Source organism: Drosophila persimilis, unplaced genomic scaffold (assembly GCF_003286085.1).
Source record: "Drosophila persimilis strain 14011-0111.01,24,50 unplaced genomic scaffold, DperRS2 tig00000002-arrow-pilon, whole genome shotgun sequence".
Lineage (NCBI taxonomy): Eukaryota > Metazoa > Arthropoda > Insecta > Diptera > Drosophilidae > Drosophila > Drosophila persimilis.
Window position 1 is genome coordinate 21688921 of NW_020825289.1, and position 22628 is coordinate 21711548.

At 49.8% G+C, this 22628-nt stretch overlaps 2 protein-coding genes across 2 annotated transcripts in view; one reads left to right on the forward strand and one right to left on the reverse strand.

Moving 5' to 3' along the window:
- Positions 1 to 22628, forward strand: part of LOC6601346 (Krueppel-like factor luna) — a 103117-nt gene that overhangs the window by 6867 nt on the left and 73622 nt on the right. The window lies entirely within an intron of this gene.
- LOC113565205 lies at positions 5881 to 6105 on the reverse strand. Its single transcript, XM_026986684.1, has one exon. The coding sequence runs from the start codon at positions 6086 to 6088 to the stop codon at positions 5969 to 5971; it is 120 nt and encodes a 39-aa protein (XP_026842485.1). The 5' UTR covers positions 6089 to 6105; the 3' UTR covers positions 5881 to 5968.

A 22628-nucleotide genomic window follows, 5' to 3' on the forward strand; every position in this document is an offset into this window, starting at 1 on the left:
GCGAAAGATACACACACACAGACGAGACGAGACGAGACGATTTCATTATACCACAGCCAATTGCACACTCATTGTTTTATTTTTTATGTAAATTCCAAGTAAATACCGAAATACCAAAGTACCGAAGTACCGAAATACTCGCTACAAATTGCTTTCCATTTCCTTGGGTAAACAACCATCGCCGTAGCCATCGCCGTCGTCTTGAGCAAATGTTTGCGGAAAATGCTGCGAAATAAAAGGCCAGCCCAGCAACAACCACCGACAGGCACACCCCCACCCCCTCCCTGGTGGCGAAAAATCTCAAGGGGTGGCGGCCGCCAGAACAATTTTTATTTTGGAATATTTTTGGTATTTTTGAAATTTTTTTTTTTTTTTGCGCACTTGCTATTTTGTTGAATTTTGCACACGTCTATGGTGGAGGGGGGAGGGGGGTGGCGAGGGGTGTGGGGCATGTGTGAAGGGTGCAAACGAGAGCGAGCCACACCGAATGGAATGATACATGCCGGCAACAGCGATCTTGCTTGGGCATGGAATGGAATGATAGACAGAAAGATAGATAGATAGATGGATGGATGGATAGATACATCTCCAGTGGGCATAGCATTTTCCATGCTGATCGATAGCATTTTGATCGTTTTTCAAGCCCAAAGGAAGCTGATTCCTGCCCTTATCCTTCTCTAGTATTTCAAGCCCCAGAGCAAAACTCTGGCAGAGCAGGTGAAATGGCATATACTCCCAGATACTTGAGTTCCCGAGGGATTATCGAGATGTTTCACTACTATGCCATTGAAGGGGAGGGGGAAACACAAGAGCGCGCCTTCTACTTGGGCCCAGATCCAGGAGAAGGAGGGCTGGAGTGGGTGCCGTTCCGCCCGGTGGTGCGTGGGATGACAGCCAGGCTAGACGACCGCCATTGTTGTCGGCTGGCAGTCTGGTGTCCTTTGGCCTAGTCCCGTCTCCCTCCTCCTCCTCCTCCTCCTGCCACCCTTAAAATGTTTTCTGGCGAAAAATGTATGTCAAATGTGGGAAAACAAGAAGGGATGCGACATGTGTGCGTGTGGGTGCGTGTGGGTGGGTGGTTGCCAGTGATTTGTGGCAGTGGCAGAGGCCGCCTCAATATGAAAACAGTTGACAGTTGTCCGCCGTCGAGGCCCATGCCCCTTGGCGGGCAACTAAAATTTGTCAGATGCCCAACAATGGGCTAATTAAAGGCCCTGCTTTGGCCCGAACATAAATTACTTTCAGCTAAGCTCACAGTTTAAGGAGGGAGGGGAGGGCGGGAGGGACGACCCGACCCGACCTTGGACTCCTTCGACGGAGGGCCCACAGGGCCTGCTGTCGTCTGCATGATGTCTGATAAGTGATAAGACCAAATGGCGCCAATATCTTCGGGGGCATGCCCTGCCCGCCGCCCCCCTCCCGGCCATAGGGAGGCGACAGCAGGCGATGATAAGGAACAAATTTTGTTGTTCTGTTTGTAAATACAAAAGCAATTTTCGGTCGCCGACACATTGCCCATAAAAGGGATCAAGAGGCTCGCAACTGGAACCTTAAGAGACCCACATATCTCTGCCCCTGCCCGTGCCACTGCCCGTGCCCCTGCCGCATATGGCGGTGAATTGTTTTCCCTTATTTCTCAATATTTTTCCGAAACAATTGCTAGGCCCAGAGGGGGAGGAGGAGGAGGATGATGATGATATGGGCGTGCCGAAGCATTCGCATTGAGTGCTAAATCGTTTCGGGGGCAGCAGCAGAAGCAGCAGCAGCATTTCCTGTTGCAAGGCAAAGATAAAGCCCACAGGCGGCTGGCCGAGCGATGAATCAGAGAGGGGCAGCGCACCCTTTGCCCCCCTTCCCCTCCCCTTCCCCACCCCTCCCCGACTGCGTGTGTCATCTGCTCCGTATCAAAGTTTTGAGGGCAAGCGAAAAACAAACAACGCGTACCCTTCCGAGAGGAGCACACATCCCATTCATGTATGTTAATCATCCATTCAAACAGTTTTCGGCTCATATAACATCACAAGAGAATGGATTTGGATTTGGATTCTCAGCGGCCGCCATGGGAACCGGCAGGGCTCCGGCGATCGGAATGCAACCAAAATTCAGAGTGAGTGCCGGAACAGTGGCACCCCTTGATGGCTCCCCCCACAGACCTTGGGTTGGGCTGGGGCTGGGGCTGGGGCTGGGGCTGGGGATGGGCCTCGGTCTTTCCCAGCGTTGAATCCTCCCCAAAATTCGTGTCGCTTTTTGAGTTATATTTCACGCTGTATCTCTGTATCTGTGGGATGTGGTGGCAAGCCCAAAAATGAAATCAATTTACACACCCCGCTGTCTGTCCCCCCCCACCCCCCCCTCGTTCAGTGTGCACTCGTCTGGCCGTGAACCTTTTGTGCGACGAGAGATCTTAGCGCCTAAGTGCATCAATTGACGCGCTTTTTCAGATGGAAACTTCCCCCAATTGCATTAAACAAATTGAAAATGCTTCAAGTGCGAGGGAGAGGGGAGAAGTAATGGAAATTTCTCGAGGGGGCTGCTGTTCGCGACAGAAAAAGAAGAAAAATTAATAAGCCAAATAAAATATGGGGACTAAACGATGGACTAAGCCGCACAGAAAGCAATTTATCAAGCAGGCCATAATCACAGGAAAACCCAGAAGAGACTGGGGGAGGGGAAGGGGGGCAAAGAAATACCCAGAGAAAAGATAGAGCCCTCAGCAGGAAGGCGCGGATAGTGGAAGGCAGGGCCTCCTCCATTTCCATTTCCATTTCCATTTCCAGTTCCATTTCCATTTCCCAATGATAATGATTGATGGCTGTTCTCTCTCCAAAGGAATGCTGTTGCTGATAAAAAACGAGTCACAAACAACACAATACACACCCGATATTACAATATTATAAGTATTCTTGGCTTTTCTGTATGGAAATAAAGGCAATTCTGTTCTCTGATAAGTCAGCTCTGGCTTTTATCAGAGTTCTGAGGAATAACTTGAAATAAATATGAAATATTAATGAGGGAATGCCCACACATGGTGGCAGGGGCAGGGGCAGATGATAAATGTGGCAAGCGGCAGGCGGCAGGCATCTCGCCTGTGTGAAGGACCTTTGTCAGTGTTGAAGATTTGCGCCCCATTTAAGAGCTGCCCCAAGGTTAACTGTCGCCAAAGATACATTCATCCTTCCTCTGGTTGGCTGCCTGCACACCGATACACACTAATACCAGTGCGGGCTCTTATGACAAATTGATTACATGTAATTCTGTTGCCGCTTTGGCTGTCTTTGATTAGGTGGAACATCGCTGCGAGTCTCTCAGAATTTGTCTTATTTTCTGTTGATTTATATCTCCACGAGACATAGTTTTGTCCCACTCTTGCTCTCTCTCCCTCTCTCTCTCTTTCTGTCTCTCTCTGATTTGATTTCGGCTAAGATGATTTGGCCTTAATGCATTGAATCGAGCCAAACAGGAAACCTTTGAAGAAAGCTCTCTGGCTGCTCTTCCCCTTTGAAAGGAAGTGGAATTGGCCTGGTCGAAGGGCATTGCTGGCCAATACTCCGTATATATTCGGTTATAAATTAAATTTTTCATTCCTACTCCTCCTCCTCCTCCTTCCTTCCGCCCCGCTCTCCTTGGGAAACGGTTTTATTTACGGTAAATTTCATTTCGATTTCTTTTCCGATTTCTCCTCTTTTCTTTCTTTTTCTTCTTTTTTGTTGGCTGTCTGCACTCCTTGAGACGCCACAGCCACAGAACCGAATGGGCCAATCAATAACATGGGGCAAGAGAGTGCCCCCCCTCCCCCCCTTCCCCTCCTCGGACCGTGCAACACTCTAAACACCAATTGATGTTTATATGATAATGATTAATGACTACGTTACTTTTACACAGATTGCTTTCGGAATGGAATGGCTTCACTGTGCTGTAAATACCATGTCAATGTATCTGTGTATCTGAGTATCTGTGTGTGTGCCTATTTATTTATAGGCCCTGCCTCTGGCGCCTGCTTTTGGGCTTCTGTTTCTCTCTTCTGTTCCTTTCCCTGCGTTTCCTTTTGACAGAGTTTTAGTTGCGTTTAGCCTTAATTTTTGTTCGTGTTTCGGGCCTCATTACCAGACATTCATCAATTGTTGCCAATTTGTTTCAAAGCGAAAGAAATTCTTGTTACGACTTGTACTTGGCAGCTTCCTGTTGTTCCCTCCATCCTCTAACGGCTGTCCTCCACCCTGGAAGGAAGTGTGGACATGTTTGGTTCCGCTCCAAGAAGATTTATTCGGAATCGTATATGGGCTCCAAGGAACACGGAAACGGGCGCTAGTTGCCTCCGGGAAGCATCAAAGGGCACTTCTATCCATCTGGAATCTCAGGAACTGCTCGGAATAGATCTGAACTCCCCAGTCGAACCCTCTCCAGTTCCTTGGGGATCATATCTATAGGGTATGCTGCTCTGCTCTGCTCTGTTCTGCTCTGCTCTTGGCCAACTTGTAACTGCCACTAATGATGACAACTTATTTTGGCCTAAATGCTCGGCCAACACTTTTATTGGTTTTCGTTATTAATGATGGCCGAAAACTGGCGGAAATGACTTTGTGGTTCCCATCCGAAGGTGGAAAACGAGAGGCTTTTCATTAATCAAAGGCTCTGATTGGGGCACTGGTGGAGGTGCCTCCCCCCCCCCCCCCCCCCCCCCCCCACAGACACAGTCGGGGCACACTGGCAGCCATTACACTGGCGGCCATGAAATTAGGACAGGAAAAAAGGGTTGCCAGAGCCACGCAAAAGTATCGATGAGGGCGAAATTAATCAAAGGCGAGAGTAATCATCGAGTCAACATGGACAAATGGACAGAAGGACAGAAGGACAGACGGACAGAGGGACTAATGGACTAATGGAGTGTGTCTGTCTGGAGGCGTGTCCTTTTTTCGGTTGCCGTTAATTGTTCTTTTCTCTCTCTCTCTCTCTCTCTCTCTCTCTCTCTCTCTCTCTCTCTGTGTGTCTCTCCCCCTCTCTTTCTTGTTAATTCCTTTTGGCTGTTGCGCCCCTTTACAATTCCATTTGTAATTTATCACTGTGTTTGCCTTTCGGGGGTTTGCCTTTGGGGGGGGGGTCTCTGTCCCCCTTCTGTGGAAAAAGGATTCACTTTCCTTTTGAGTTTAAATATTTTATTGAGTGCTTGAAATTGTTAATTGTTTTTTAATGGCCAAAAAGGAAAGGATTGCCCCCCACACCGTGCCCCCCCCGCTCCCCAGAGCCAAATTGATTCCAATTAGGCCTATATCCATATCTCGCTGGGGGCACGTGTTGCTGCCACATCAAAGAGCAGCCAGACAGCTGCACATTGCTGTGGCATCGCACATGGATCAAAGTTTGATCAAAGGACACGCCAAGGTGCCACTTCTTGTGCCACTCGCGGCAGTGAGAGGCATTCCAGGAATCCCTAATGAAGCCACGATGACAGTTTGCCTCCCCCCCCACTCCCCCAGGCATGTGTCCGCGTTTTGTGGAGCTGACAGCTTTTAATAAAAGTTCACTTTCCTGGATTTTCGTTTTGATTTTTCCCGAAAGGCGACGCAGAAACCCTTTTTTTTCTCCTGTTTACCGGGCGGGGCGGGGGGGGGGGGGACCTCCTTCATGTGACATATTTTCCAGCAAGTTGTCAAATTATTTTCACTGTTTTGCACAGCGGGAAGAATGAAATTATGTTTTGCGGTTTGCCTTCGTCGCCTTCGCGGCTTGGCCTGCCCGGAAAATGGGAAAAGTCAAAGGGCGGGCTAATAATGAAAGACCCTTTTGCCGGGGCTGGAAGGGGTGGGGCAAGTAGCTCCGTGAAACCCGAGATGCACTCACCCCCGAGCCCACAACTGCACTTGACTTCGGGCATCGCTTTCCCTCACCTTTTCTGTGTGTTTTCTTTCTTCGGAGTAGTAACCTTTTGTTCCTTTCATTGCAGGTAATTATCCCATCAATGGCCCACCGCTTAGAGCATCAGCTCCACCACAATGATGCCGGCCTTCATGAGAATGGCCATGGCAAAGATGACCAGGATCAGGCTCTTGCTGGGCCTCTGCCCGTCCTCAGGGAGTAGCCTCCGAGGCATAATTTCAGCAACGATTCAATTCGATTTCCAGTTTTTGGTTTTCGGTTTCCAGTTTTCGTTTTTCGTTTTTCGTTTGATTTGATAGGCAATGCCCAGCATATGGCTGGAAACTGGTATTTTCCCCACTTGAGGTGTGAAATGCATGGCCAAACAGTGGGCCTCGAGTGAAAGCCGGCAAACAAAAGACGCATTTGGCTGCACATTCGGCGGCAGCTGCTGCTGCGACTCCAACTCCGACTCCAATGGCCGCCACATCTTTAAACAGTAGTTTTTTCCTCTGTTGTTGATTCTTCTCGCTCTCTGATCTCGGACCGGGCTCGGACTCGGCTCGGACTCAGCCTTGGCTGCTTGTTTAGCCTTTTTCGTGTTGATGTTAAGTGTTTTTCTTTGGGTCTTCGGTTTGTGTAGTGTCGTGTCGCTTCAATTTGTGTTTGGCTAATGAAAATACAAGCCTCCGCTGCCGTAAACGTTTTACAGTACGTATTTGGGCTAAGGCATGCCACAGGCAAATGGCTTCATTGTGTGGCACCCTGGACCCCTCTGGGCACCCCTCTGCGTCGGCGGCACTTGTTGTTGAGCTATAAATTCGCAGACGCAAGACAATGGTGGCCCCCAGACTCGGCAACAGCCACTGGCCCTACCCCTGCCACTGCCACTGCCCCTGCCTTATGCCACTGCCACTGCTGATTCTGTTGATGATGATGATGATGCGTTCGTAATGGAATTCAATGCATTTAATGGAAATTTTTGCATTTACATAATCGATGCAGGGCAGCCCCGGAGAGCCACAGCACAGAAGCACAGTGAGGGCAAAAAGTGTATGCTCACACGCAAATTAAGCATCTTGCAGCCCCCCCGCCACCCCACCCGCCTCGGACTCCAGAGTGCTGGCCCGGACAAGTCTCGAGCGAGTCTCCAGCGGGTCTCCAGCGAGTCTCCAGTCCATGGCCATGCAACTCAATTTGCTTGCGCAATGTTTGCGCACTCTCCCCCCCTCCCTCCCTCCCTCCCCCTCTGTCTCTCTATACACACTTGTGCACGCGTGTCTGTGTGCTCGTGTGCGAGTCTCTGATTCAAGATACTTGCTTAATGTGTAATTTAGTGCGTTTAGATAAGTTGCATAGTGAATTTTTGATGTGTGCTTGCGAACGGAGGGAATTTAATGCATTGTCTTGCGATTCTGCATTCAGCATTCAGCAGTGGTTCTGTTTGTGCCCCCCCCCCAAGGCCTGCTGCCCCACTGCCTCCTGCCTCTGGGTGGATGCTGCCTGGCTCTGCTCTGGCTGATAATGCTTTTGTTTATTTAACGGCGCTAAGTGCATTGGTTGCATTTGCATAAATCGTTCATGGCTCTGGCGGGGGGCGGGGGGCGGGGGGAGGCGCAGACGAACGCATTAAACAATTTGTGGCATTTACTCGTTATTATAATGCCCGATAAAAGGCAGGCCCGGCCATGTGGCAACTAAAAAACTGTGGCCGCATAAAAATGTATATTCAACAATTTGCGGCCATGCGTTTAAGCCGGGCCTGGGCCTGGGCCTGGGCCTGTGCCTGGGCCAGAAGGATACGCCGATCCACTCGCATCGAAGCGCTTTAATCGCAAAAGCCAATATGCAGCCCAAAGCCGAAGGCCGAAAGCCGTTTGTTAATGCGTTATGCATTGCCACACTCCAATCCCTAATCCCCCCCTCACTCTCTCTCTCTCTCTGTCTCTGTCTCTTTCCTTTGCCATTTCTCAGGCATTGTCAGTGCATTAAATCCCCCGGAAAATTCCCTCTGCCGGCCAGGGACCTGGACTCTGGGCCAGTGATAAATTACACAACGGACAGACATCGACACACAGACAGAGACAAAGAGACAGAGAGACAAAGAGAGACAGAGACAGAGAGAGAGAGACTTGCATTTAATAAATAAATATTCCATTATGGTCCCGGTCTCCAGCTCAATCAAATAACAAAGGAACTTGGCTCCATGGAGAGGGGAAGGGAGATTAAGCAGGGGTGGGGTGGGGAGGGGAGGGTGGGGGTGGTGTGTGTAATAAATGACGTTGCATCTCCTGGTCAAAAAAAGATACGTGTGTGGGCGGTAGGGGGGGATCGTTATGATGCCACAACGTGGCACGGGGACAAGCTTGTCAATTGACGTTACCATTTTACATGCCTCATGCCGCACGCCGCATGCCTCTGCTGGCGCCATCTCAAACGCCCACAAAGCGTTGTTGGTGGTGTTGCATCACTGGACAGTGGACACCGGACAGCGGGGGGCATGCAACAATTGTGTGTGCCTATAAAACAAAAAATCCTGTTTTTTGTTAGCTGCCGCTGCCGCTGCAGTGGCGCCGCAACATGCTGTAATTAACCCGTTTGTCATGCAAATAAATCAAAAGCAACATGCCCCATGCTCGGCACTCCCGTGGGGCGGAGTGGGGCGGAGTGGGGCGGAGTGGGGGCCATGTTAAATGCACTTTCGAGTGCATTTTCCCCCATTGACTGCTGTCGTACACGTGTCAGTGCAGGATTCAGTGCTCGCTGGGCTGGCGGTTTATGAAATCAAAATTCTGCAGCATTTGGCAGGCAACCAAAAATCTTCACACTCCCCAAATCACGCCACGAAATTAATTGCAACAAACTGCGTTAAATGCCTTTCGCATTCATCAAGACAGGAACGTGCCCCAGCATAGGCCACGGACTAGTTCTGCCACCCTCCTCCATCCCCTATCCCCTATCCCCGATCCTCCATCCCCTATCCCCCGATCGTGTGCCATTTAATGCCTCGATTGCCCCAACAACAGCAATTGCCGTTTGTGCCACAGCTACGTGGGCTCCCAAAAATAGCCGTGTTTTTCCTGTGCTTCTGCTTTTGCCTTCGATTATTTCTGTTTTGTTATTTTGGTTTTCGGTTTTTCGGCTTGCTTTTTTTTGTGGTCAGAAGACAAGTTCCGCGTGCGCCAGTTTTTGGCCTAAATGGCAATGAACTTGAACGTCACATCGCGTCGCGTGGAATTTCGCCGGCGCCCTGCGATTTAATTTTGGTTTTCGTTTTCGCGTCGTTTTCTTTTCTTGGCTGCCCCTTGGGGGCCCCTTGGGGGCCCCTTGGGGGCCTGTGCCTCGCTCGTTTCGTTTAGCGTTCGGTTTTGGTCACGCGATGCTGTCAGGCGTAACAATTAGAGACTCTGCTCTTAGGGGTAGGCGGACGGGACAGGGCCGGGCCTATTAGCCGTGGTGGGACGATAAATTTACATCAAATCCATTGGAAAGGGGGCTCTGTTTTGTGCTATCTTTGATTAGTTGGACCCTACTTCACGGGGAGGCACTTACCGATAAACAACCAGGGGAGAAACAGCTGCTACTTTACTAAATGTGTCTTTGTCAGGAGTTTTAGCCACTCTGAGAGCACTGCTAATGCGAGTAACCCTGTTGTTTTCAACAAGAACACTAAAAAAGTTACACCAACAATAGTTAATTCCGTTTGTACAGCTGTGGAACTAGTACTGACAACGATAATGCTTGTAATTACACCAACAACAGAAATAATAGTTACACCAACTACACCAACAAAAGCTACAACAGCAATACCAGCATTGTTTGTTACACCAACAAGAACACAACACTTTAAACACTACACCAACAATAGCAACACAAAACAGTGAGACACCACCACTAGATATATCCCAAATCATAAGCTATAGTGTCACCAACACTAAGAAAGCCATCATTGGAAACTTCTTCTGCTACACCAACACATTTTTCATACGAAAAACTCACCATTAAGGGCTTCCATAGCCACTTGGCCACACCGATACTTACACCAACATTTGCTCAATGAGAAACCAACAACAACAACAGCAACAGTTCACACCCAATAAAAGCAACGAAGACATTTTCTCCGTGATGACAGCTCGAACAACACCAACAGCAACAATCCCCAAGAAATGTTGCCAAAAAGGAAAGAGAAAAGAGTTGATATGTGCAGTCTATGGGGAGGGGGGAGAGTGACGAGTGAAAGCCTGTGGAGAGGGGAGAGCGGAGGGAAGAGGGGAGGCGTGACAGCATGAAGTGTAGCGCTATAAAATGCACACAATTTACGCAATTTACGTAACGCTAAAAAACATAACAGGCAAACAAGGACCATCAACAGGGAGCGGCATGGGGCGGGAGCCCCCTCCCCCCACCCGAAAGTCAGAGATGGCAAAGCAATGGCACTTAGCGAAACTCCAACGCACCGCCGCATAGTGATGGCAGCTGCAAAGCAGCTTCTGGCACGTCGCTTCTTCCACCAGGATTTTATTCCAACAATATTCGTTGGAATGCAGAGAGACGCGAGAAGGTCGCCGTTGGAATATGTTGCATGGCTGAAAAATCATCGGTGGGAAACGCATGGTGTCACAGCAGCTAGAGTGCTGCTGTTGTTGTTGTTGTTGTAACTCCTGTGATGTTGCTGCCGCTACGCGTAGCCGTGCACTGGCTCCTCATTCAGCCCCTCAAAGCTCCTCTCCGCAGAGCAGAGGAGCTGCTCCGCTCACGCTTGTTGTTCAAACAGTTTTCGACGCGTTTTTCACATTTAAGAGCCGCCATTTTGTTGGTGTCGCTGCTGTTTTTTTCCGTTGGTGTTGCATTCCCCGGCTTTGCGCTGTCATTGTCCTGGATCCTGGAATTCCTGTTGCCGCCGCTGCCGCCGCTGCTCCTGAAAGTGCCGCTCTATTCGCCCATCTCTAGAGTTTTGTGTCGTTTTTGGTTTGTTTGTTCTTGCCTCCTTTTTTTTGGTTTCTTTCTGTACATTTTTCCTTTTACCAGCATGTTTCGGAATTCAATTTTCGTCAAGTTGGCAACAGGCACATGAAGACAGCTAGTTGATGAGAGGCCCCCCTGTGGGCGGTGGCTGTGGGGGATGTGGTGCATGCCTCCTTCAGTTGCGACGACAAGAGCAACATTTGTCTATGTCGAGCTGCGACGACATGCAATAACTTTAACTGATTTTCAGAGGAGCGAAGGATGCCCGTAGAGTATTTATAATTCTATTTATGTTTCAATATACTCGTAGTCCTGGACACACATGGGGCACAGAGGCACAGGGGGAGACGGGGACACACGAAGGCGAAGAGCCTCTGGAAAAAGTTCCATCCTGTCAGGCTTAATGATAAAGTGAAAGTTTTTTCAGTTGCTCGTGCTTTTCTTTCTTGCCATCTTGCTGCATGCCGCATGCCGCATGCCACACAACCCCCCTCCCCACCCCTCTGGCATGTTGGACAAGTCAACGGAACGGCCTGCTCTGGCATGAAAATCAAGTTGACTTTTCATTAACAGCTCAACAATGGCTCCTCCTCTGCCACTCCCACCCCTGCTTGGGGTTCTGGGCCTTGGTTATTTTTTGGGGGGGACTGGCAAGCCAAGTTAAGTTGTTTTTACTGTCATTCCGACATATGCGGGCTCTGAAGAACAAAAGTTTTGGCCCCGCATTAAGGCCTCCACTTAAGTTTCTCACTCATGCAACAAGAGAAGCGGCAACAGCAACAGCAACACCAACAGCAACAGCAATTAATGCGATTTGTTCAACATTTTCCGTGTTAGCTGCTTGAAAGAAAACACAGGAGAGTGGGGCTTCGGGAACCCCCAAAAAAAACATTTATTATAATAATAAATTGTTGCAAATGATGATTGACATTGGACTACGTGTGTGTGTGTGTGTGCCGGTGTGTGTGTGTGGTGTCTGATGATGATGTTCATCAGCAATAAAAATGGCAGAAAATTGCGCATACGCACCGTTGAACGTTAACGCACTGCCACCGAAACGGAATGACGATTAAAAGCCTTGCCACCAGCCCGATTTTATGGCCCTCCCCCCTGACATGTCCCACGGCTGCTGCATCATAAAACCATGCCACCCCCCCCCTCCCCTGGACTGACGTGACAGGGAGCCTGGGGGTGTCCTAAGACCTTCGGGCGCGCCACTTGATTAAATGAATATTCTGTGAGTGCGGCACCGCACCCATTACCGAATGCGGCAACAATTTTTGGTTGCATTTCGAATGAGGCGACACACGCCCCTCATGAATGTTTAAGGCGCCTCCCGCCCCCCACCCCCCCACCCCGGCTCCAGGTCGAGCTCTTAAATATTTGATGCTGTCGTCCCATCGAAAAGTATGCGTTTCGATACGGCTGTCAGGCACTTTCGCCTTTAATTAATTGACATTAGCCGAGTGCCCCCCCACCCGCCACAGCCCACAGAGCGGCTGCCACGATAAGATATTGTTTACAAACGAAAACTAAACGAAACTTTGGCCAGCGATAAGAACTTGGATTCAATTAAGGTAAGTTGGTCAATGCCTTTGCTGTGTGGCATGTGCAGGGGCAGGGGCAGGGGCAGGGGCAACTGTGCCATATGGAAACTGGAGCGAAAATCAGTTAAGCTTTTTCTCTCGTGCTCCTCTTTTCGATGGCGATTTGTCCCTGCCTCTGGCAGCGCTTTGTCGCTTGTCGGTTGCTTCGTCAAGCAGCCTGACAGGTGCCATGTTGTTGCCACGCCCCAAATGTGTCGAGGCGCATTAGGCCCGCGAGTATGCCACTTAAAGGAGGGCCTTGCTGTTGTTGTTGCTGTTGCTGCGATGCGATGCGATGCGTGTGCGTCATTGACTGCTGCGTGCCTCCTCCTCGGAGTTTTCCAGCTTGTCAGTTTGTCAGTCGCTCACTCAGCTGCTGCTGCTGGTTCACTCACTTGATTTCTATCACACTTGACAATTTCGTGGGGCTCTTGCAGCCGCTTCTGTTCCGGGGGATCGCTTCTTTTTTCCTCTCGTCGGTCGTCGGGCGTCGCCATTTCACGCTGACATGATTTTGACACATAAATGACAAAGTGTTTAATATCCACAGCAAAGCAGCGACGCGACGCGACACAAGATGGGGCACTGTCGAGCAGCTCCAGCTCCAGCGTCAGAGCCAGCTCCAGCGCCAGGGGTGGCCCTGGAGGAGACAGCGCGAGAATTATGTCACTTGAACGGAGGCAACATTTCTACTGCTGCTGCTGCTGCTGCCGTTGCTGCGAAATTGATTACATTTTAATTTGTGTTGAGTGAAAGCCGGCACTGGGAAAATGCTCTGCTGGAAAACGCCGAGCAGCGGCAGAGTGCACGCTTCCATGGCAATGCGAATGCGGGTGAATGTGCCACTCGTTGCCACGGTGGATGTCGCCGTTGCCTCTAAATGTGTCGCGCATTACATGCAATTTGGCCCGAACTGAAGAGGAACGGAGCACTTCCCACACCCGAAAGATGGAGACGCAACAGCCCCGTTTACTCTTTCGTTTTTTATATATTTCGAGCATCGTCATCGTCATCATCATCATCATTATCGCTGTCCCTGTCGCTGTTGCTGTCCCTGTCGCTGGGTTGTTGTTGGTGTTTATGTGTCGTCATTATCGCCAGATTAACTGCCGCTCACTCTCTCCGTCTGTGCCCCATCCCTGTTGCTCTGTTCCTCCGATTCCCCCAGACTCCCGCAGACTCCTCGGGGGCTGGGGCTGGGCCTGGCCCTGGGCCTGTTCTGTCCTGCGCTTTTGGCAGCTCTCGCGTTGGCGTCACATGCATCGTTGTCGGTTGTCGGTTGTCTGTGCATCCTGCATCCTGCCCACGCGTGCCGTACATGCAACGCACTCGCTCGACGCGACTCCCTTTTGTTGCAGCCTCTCTGTCTTTCTGCCTTTCTGCCTGTCGCCTGGGCAAATTATGCTGCAGTTAAAATTTAAAGTTGAGTGCCGCAAATGACATTTAATTGAATTAAAAATAGCACCATGCACCATGCAGCATGCACCACGGCCCCTCTGTGTGCCTCGGCGTATATGGAGCGAGTGCAGCCAGCGATTGTGCTGTGTGGCAAGGCTTCGGCATTCATGATGCATGACCTTATTGGGCAGGTTGTCGCCACACGAGGCACAGTCTCTGCGGAGAGCAGAAAATGTAACAATTTACTGCCCGCTCACCGATAAATGCCATCGAATCGATTTGCAACTTGAATAAATCGTTTTGTGAGCTTTGGTTGTTTCTAAGACCAAAAATGGATATTATGACATTTATTTAATCAAATTATGCTTCAAATAACCAGAATTTGTCGATTTCCTACGCAATATGATTCAAATTTTGGTTGATTAATTATCGATTAATTATCGATAACTCTTGTACAGATATTTAATTAAAAAACTACCTCTTCTTGTCTGGATTCATCCTTTTTCCACATAAAATGGTGGAAATTCGACTTAAATAATTATCGATTAATTATCGCTTAATTATCGATAGCTAGTATATAGATTTTTTCACTCAAAACCCACTCTCTTTGCCCGGATTCACTGATAAATCGATACAAAACTCTCAATTATGAAATATTGTGCATCGAGTGATGGAATAAAACGCTCTCTATCTGGCGGAATATCTTAAATGTGTTTGTGTGTGCAGCTAAGCCTGCAATTGACACTTTTGCGTTCCCCCTTGCGATCCCTCCGATATCCACTCACCCGAAAAAACACACATATCCGACCCAAACACAGTCCCGTCCGTAGTCGTATACGATATAATGAATTTCACGTCAATCTTTATTTGGCAGCGAGTGTCATTTAAGATATCAACGCAGTGCGCAATGTTTGGTTTGGTTTGGTTTGGTTTCGGTTTTTAGGCGGGCGACGGCTGTGTCCGGGGCCGGGGCCGGGGCTGGGGCCCCCAGTGCCACTGACGCTGCTCGCCTGCCGCAACGGAAATCGCTCGCATGGGGCATCCAATTCGGAATACGAGTGCCAAAAGAAGCGCAGAAACAAAAGGGGGAGTGGGGGGAACGGCATACAAAGTAGAATTACTGATTGGCAAAAGCCAAAATGCCAGCAGAGGCAGAGCCCAAAAGGCAGCGGCTGGGGCAGCGACTGGGGCAGCGCCGCAAACGGGAACGACTGTGGCAATGAAATGTGAAAAGGCCGAAAGAGCAACAGCTACGAGTACGGCAACAATTCGCATACAAGTTTAATTTAATGAAGCGCGGAGCAAAGTGTTTGAGGCAGTGCCACGGACGGGGGCAAGAAGAGGGGCGCCGGAGGTGCGGGCACATCGAGGTGTGGGCGTGCTTTGGGCCGACAGACAGTGAGACGGCAGTTAGACATGTTGTATAAATAAATAATTGTGCATTGATGAGCAAAAGCGAAACGTCCGGCACTGGTCAGAGATACAGAGATGCAGAGATACAGAGATACAGAGCTGCGGATCCATAGATACAGAGATACAACACGCACTTCCGCCTTATGCCATCGAGAACAGAACACAGAGCGCAGACACCAAATGAATCTGTCATTTGAAATGTCAATTTGTGTAAAAGACAAGTCATCGTCATGCCTGCCCTATGTATCTGTGTATCTGTGTATCTGCGTATCTCTATCTGCAGCAAGCACTTGTTGTACGAGAGGTGGGGCCTGGGGGGCGGCTTAGGGCTATCAAGGTCAGTCAAGGCACTTGCATGTGTCTTGGGTCCCGGCCCCGCGGCGAAGGCCTGGCGACAGTTCATTGATCTGCCAGCCTCTGCCGCGGGACTCTCCTCTCGATTACCAATCGGGAAAATTGCTCATTCTACGCCCTCTGCCGATAGCGGCAGCGGCCGCCGCTTAATGATGCCAAATATGGTCCGTTACGGAGCCGCCGACTCGCTTTGGGCCGCCATAAATATGGGAAAGCTATTCGCGACCAGAACAGGGCCGAGCAGCCGAGCAGCCCAGAACTGTTGACGTTCTGCCAGTTTTGGTGGCTTGCCTTCGACTCTGTCTGCGGCTTTGTCTCTGTCTCTGTCTCTGTCTCTGTCTCTGTCTCGTGCGAGTGTCAGTGCCTTAGCACCGGGTTATGACATGCTGCTGGCCAGTGGGGTGGGGGAGGGGCGAGTGGATCCGCCGTATACTCCGTGTTTTGCATTTGACATTCGACTGGGGCATGCCATGGAGCTCGGTTGCCAAGTGGCACTTCCAGGCACGTGTATCTGTGTGAGTGTGTGTGTGTGTGTGCATATGGCAACAGTCGTAGTCGCCGTTTGACCAGACACTGAGAAAAAGCACAGAGCTCTTAGGGGATCTACGGGGCTTCCACAGATGTTCCGCATTCGCTGCGAGGCCTTCTTTTCTCTCAGTGTCCACTTGGGAGTCGATCCCCTCCTCCTCCATCGATGTTGAACTCTATTTCGGACTATCTGCTTCCTCGGTCCTTTCCTGTAGCGTCTGTGCTGCTTTTTATGGCCCTGGTTGGCTGTCAGCTTTTGCTTTTTGCATTCAATTGCAGCAGCAGCAGCAGAGCCACAGCCAGAGCCAGAGCCAAAGCCAAAGCCAGAGACGGGGAAAGAGCAACTGATTTGCTCTGGGATTACGATTTTGTCTATCACCTAATGGGGTCGTTTGGCGTGGACCCGTCCACGGACACACAGAGCGGGCACTCGGCGGACAGAGAGTTCTCCTTCTCGTTCTCGTTCTCCCTCGCTGTCTGGGGATGCATCTCGTATCTGTGTGAGTGTCTGCTTTAAGTAGATGTTAACTCAGGTCAACTGCTGCATGGATTTGCTTATGGAATATGCTTTTCGGGGTTGGATATATACCTATACATCTCTGTCTCCCTCCCTCTTTCGCTTGTTGTTTGCTGCATGACACTCTTCCGCTCCTCTTGGCTCCTGCCACTGATTACTGTTGACAGCAGTCGATAATTAAACGGAAATTGCAGCAGGAACTCGCTGCGAGATACAGATAATGACGGACAATCTGGCTTAGGTCTCGTATCTCTCTTTTGTCTCAGTCGCAGTCGCAGTCGCAGGCTCGGTCTCGGGCTCCTCCTCTTTGACATCCTTTCTTCTTGGGTAATCCATTTTATATTGCATGTCTCAGAAACCGCATTATGGTCGGTTGTGCTATGTATCTTCCTGCCACCTTGCCTCTCCCCGTCCCGCTCTCGGCAGACACATCAATAATGGCAACATTGTTGCCTGTCACATGCTCATCTGGCTCTGCTTGCCCCTTGCCCCTGGCCGCTGGCCCCTGGCCACAGGCGACTGAGCCTCCGAAGGGTATCTCGGGTTAGACGGGAACGCCGCGAAACCTAATTAATTATCGATCAAGTACCGATAAATCATCCCAGCAAATAGCAACACAATAATTGCGTGGGAAACTTTCTCCCAAAATACAAAAATATTTAATTAATTATTATTAAGCTGTGGGAAAGCCCGTAATACCGATAACATGTGCAAAGAGTGAGTTATCGTTGAATTAATCGAAAATATTCGATAGGTTTTCGATAGAGAGTTTTTTATCCATAATACCGATAACATGTGCAAAGAGTGAGTTATCTTTCATAGTTTTTATCGATTTTTAATAATTTAATTAATCGAAAATATTCCATAGGTTTTTAAGATGATTTTTGATAATGGATTTAGCTTGAAATGGATTTAGCTTTAATTTTGTTCCCATTTTTTGTAGTAAGGGCATTCCTGCTTCGTCATTCCGATGGATACCATATGCAAGGCCTGCCTCTGAGGCTCTCTGGCTATCGCTTATCGTTTTCGTTTTTCTTTCAATATTCTGTTTCCCCCCTCCCCGCCCACCGCATAAGCTCGAAATGACATTTTAACTGGTGCGTAGACTCGAGTCTCGTATAAAGTTGAGCATTTTATGCATATTATCCTTTATTGTGTGCGGCCTAAACCCCCGAGAACCGCCTGCGGCCTAATGCGCATTTTCCCCACCCACCCACATACATGCGCGTGAGAGCAAGGGAGAGGGGTAGCTGAAGGGAGGAAAAGAGGAAGTGTCCTCTCCTTCTCGCTCTCGACAGCTGGGACAACGACAACGACAACGACACGCCTTGGCAGCGCTTTAACAAAGTCAAAAATCGTATTTATTATATTGCATTGACAACTCATGTGTCACGGCTAAGAGGCAGGAATGAAGTGGGTGAGGAAGGGGAAGGGGAAGGGGAAGGGGAAGGGGAAAGGGAAGCACCAGTGTTGCAGATTAAGCCCCAGTCTCGGCTGAGGTTCTGTGTGCCATGCCCCTGCCCTTCCCCCTCGTCGCCGTCTCGCCTCTCCCTCGGGGATAACTTTAAGTTTATGTTCGGGCACTGGGGCTTGTCTCTGCTCGGGTTGCTGCTTGACTTCTTTCTACCACTTTTGCTGTGTAGGTGGGCCCGGATGGCCCCCTTCCCCTTACCCCCCCCTTAATCTCTGCGCTCTCCTTGCCACAAACGAGGAAAAAACACCAACTTTGCCGCCAATGGCTGGCTGGGCTTTATCACTCTTCGATGTTTGTTGCTGCCGCCTCCTCCGCCGCCTCCTCCTCCCCTCCCCCCCGGCTGTCGCTCATTTGTTATGCGACAGTGATAAATGTCATGCAAAAGTTTCGGCAGCTGTCAAAAGGCATGTTTTTGGTCTTTTTCATTTTCCTGCGGCTCGTATCCTGGCCTTTTTCTTCGCTTTCCTGCTTTGCTGCTTTCCTGCTTTGCTGCTCGCCACGTTTTGTCTTTGGCTCCCATTTTTCTTTGGAATCGTTTGCCTGATGACAGAGGGGCTGCAACCCAGTGCTGCGAGGGTTGATGAAGCTCTTGCCACATGTGATTGGGGGGAGGGGGAGGGGGGGACGCCTCCCCGGAGTTGGCTTAAAGCATAATCCTTTGAGTTCGCTAAAAGTTATGGCCCCTGGCAGTTTTTGCATTGGAAATTAGCTTTCACTCTCGTCTCGAACTACCTCTCTGCCCCCCTCTCTCTTCCCCCGCCCGCTCCCGCTCCCCCTCCCCGCTGCCTAGCTCACTTTCTGTCTAATTTCACGCATATTAGTTTCGTCGTTGGAAAAATTCAGTTCCTTTAAGGATTACGGGGAGTTCCTTTGAAAAATTAGCACCATTTACATAGCTGCCACGCAGCCCTCCTAACCCCTGTCACCCTGCCTCCTGCCACCCCCGCCCACTGTGGATGTTCAGTGATTTTGACGATGATTTTTCTTTTGGCATTTCTCCTCCGAGTTTTTGAGTCCTCACATGCGAGGACGGAGGACTTGATTTACTTGAATTTATTGAAACAGCCTGCATGTGTGTGTGTGTGTGTGTGTGTGTGTGTGTGCGTGTGAGTTGTATGAATAAAAATTTATTCAGCCATAAAGGCGCGAAAATTCCTCACTTGATGCGAGAAATCGAACAAAAAAACAGGGAACCCAATCGCACACTCCTCCCTCCCTCCCTCCCTCCCTCCAGAGAGAGAGTGCCTGCCACCCACTCCTGCCCCAAAAAGAAGACCTGCCTTTATGACTGTTTCGCTCCATAACAGTTATATCCAGAGAACGATGTGATTTATTTGTGTTCTTTATGATCCAATATTGTTCTTGATGTCTTTTTCCCCCCCTGCACCCCTGCCACCACGCTGCCCCGCCACTTCGTGATTCGTGAATTGATTATTTGCTTGTACTCTCGAGATGCGATACTTTTTTGGGGCATAAAAATTCAATTTGAGAGAATTTCAATTTAAAGTGCTTTCCCGGCCCCAGACCGGCCCCAGACCGGCTCCGGCTCCGGCCTGGCACTGTGCCCCAAGTAGTTGCCACGTTTCGCCACTTGACTCGGTGGCCACTCTGGCCACTTGCTCGATACTCGTGCTACTCCGCTGGAAATTATGTAAAGAGGCGTTTAAAAAGGGTTTCTCCTGCCCTGCGAGGCTGCCCGGCCATAAACGTATTTCAAAGAACTTTATTGTTATGCTGATGAGTCGAAAACAAGTTTTTCGCTCCCAAAGATGGGGCTAGAATTTTGCTTAATTCCTAGGCCCATGGCAGGGGCGGCGGCGGCGGCGGAGGTGGGGCTACACTGAGAGAGTCCAGAAGGGCATAGGCATGGGGAATTATTCTCGTAAATATTCAAAGTCTTTGGAGATTTTCAGGCGATATTCTTGAACAACCATTTCTTAAGATTCTAGACATTATCTCCAGTGTAAGCGCAGATGTTGTGCTTCCCTTTGGGGCTGGGGGCTGGGGCCTGGGTTGGGGCCTGGGCTGGGGCTTGGGCTGGGGCCTGGGCTTCGCTTTCAGTTACTTTCTTAATTAATTCGAAGTTGGTTGGAGCTAAGATGAGCAGCTGGAGGAGTTAGACGGTGTGGTGGGGAGGGGGGGGCAAGGGGGTTGTGGCACGCTCAGCATGTGTGCCACATTGTCTACTTCCCTCGGCCGAGGCTGCCGCACAGCTTGTCGCCGCAGCATCACTTCAATTAAGGCACTTCACTCTCCGCCAAGGTGTTGCACGTGCTGCAATGTGCTCTGTTGCCAGTCGGGAGTCGAGAGTCGGGAGTCAGGAGTCGGCAGCCTGCCCTGCCACACGGCCCACGTTCGGGATGCGACGGCCCTTCTTTTTATATGCTGCCTCTACAAGTGTCAGGCGCTGATTATGATGAAGCATCTTGTCATAAATAAACACGACAGTTTTCCTTGTATGCCGATCCCCCCTGCACCGTGCCCCCTGCCCCCTGCCCCTTCCACCGTCTGTTGTTGATTAACCCCTTTTGTAATCCATGCCACTTCCCACCTCTCAACCTTTTGAGCAGTCTCTTCTTGTTGCCGGGCTCTCATGTGCTGCTTATCTTGCTTCCTGTCTCCTGCCTGCTGCCTGCTGCCTCCTGCCTCCTTTCCCTGTGGCAGCGTGTGGTTCGTGTGGTTTTCCCATCTGACTGGAGCCCTGAGCCGCCCAGAGCACTGTCTCGGCCCGATGCGAGGTCCCCTTTCAGCCAGAGCACTTGTGGTTTTTAATTATTTCAAGTTTTCAGCCTGCCTCCTCTCTAGCTCAGGCCTCTTGCCTCTTGGCCCATGCCTCATGCCCCATGCCTCTTGCCTCTTGTCGCCCTGTCAACTGTACTTTTTGTTGCCTGCTGCCCCTGTTGCTTCCCCTGTTGCTTCCCCTGTTTAGATTTCATTTAATTAAGTTATGAGCATGAGCTCAGCAACTGTGCCGTGCCGCCTCCAATTTGTGTCCATTAAACAAACCGAAACAATGGCAGCATTATTTTGGCAAACGGAACGCACTTTTTCGCCCGTCCGAGGCCCCCTCTGTGCCCTCTCCTGTCCCTCGCCCGTCTCCGTGTCAGTCGGTCAGCGACAGCGACAGAACTACTCGTAAATGGAACTCAATTCAACTGCTGGCTGGCTGGATGGCCCATTCATTATCTCATTTCCGCCTGAATAAGCAAAAACTTTATACTACATTTAGTATAAATATACACCCACACACGCACACACCCACACCCCCACCTCCACACCCACACCCCCCCCACACACTCTCATACAGAGACAGTTGAAAATTTAATAATAATGAAAATTGCAAGCGACAGTGAGAAAAATTCAATTAGCTTTGGCTTTCTCTTCGCTCTCTCTCTCTCTCTGTATTTTTTGGGGTGGTGGTGGCAGGGGAGGGGGTCTCTGGGTGGGGGAGCGGTGCTGAAGGAGGGGGAGCGGTGAGTGCGTGGCATAATTTAATTTGTATGCTTGCTCATTCATTCAAGCCAACAAGCATTCATTCAGCCATTCATCGCCTCCATTGTATCAAAAGATACACAACAAAAAAAAAATACAGAAAATTCAGAAAAAAACATTCGAAAAAAACACCACAAAAATTAAATGAGGGAAAAACTGATTAAAACGACTTTCAAACAGTTCTTTAGCTTCATTTCTCATCACTCCGTTTGTGCCATGTTCAATTAGTCGAGACAATTAGCGGGTCCACAGTGCCTGTTGAAAGTCCTGCAGGGGGGAAGGTAACTACTGCCTTGAGGGAGTGCCAGGATGCGGCGATCCTATGTTCCTATGGAGGGTATTGTAGCCTTTTGTAGCCGTTTCTGGGCTCTCTCTTTCAACCGGTACTAGGAGACATGTCCGTCTGTCGCATAAGGGGCATCTTTATCTCTTTATTTAATGGGATAAAGTCTGGTTCTGGCTCGATAAATCCCCTCTGCGATCTAGAGGCATTGCCTGGTCGTTGCCTTTCGATAGCTCTTCTTTGCAACCATATCGATCTCCTATCGAATGACTGGGCGAACCAATGCGATACCAATTTATTAATAATCCCCCCCGAAAGGGTGGTGGATAGCTGGAACCGGGAGTCCCCCCAGTAATTATACTCGAGTGGAATTAAAGGAATTGCAAGCAATTATTATTTGTCATTAGTGGATGAGAGAATCCTCTTACTGCCGGCTTCGCCGAGGCTCCTTTTTCATGGCACGATTTTCAATTTGACCAGAACATTGCTTGGACTCCAGAGCCGTAGAAGGAGATGGAGAGGGAGAGGGAGAGGGAGACGGGGAACCGGGTATTCCACAAATGAATGGCCCTTCGGCGCAGGCATCAAAAAATGCACGAGAAACAATTAATTTGTGGGAATTAATGAAGGACGGAGCGAGTGAACCCGCCAAGGGATAAACCAGAGCAGGGATCCAGCAGCAGCAGCGGCAGCGGCAGCAATGTTGATTGCAGCCAGCGATTATTAACATTGAGCAGTGGGGCATGCAATGTGGGGCTTGCCGCA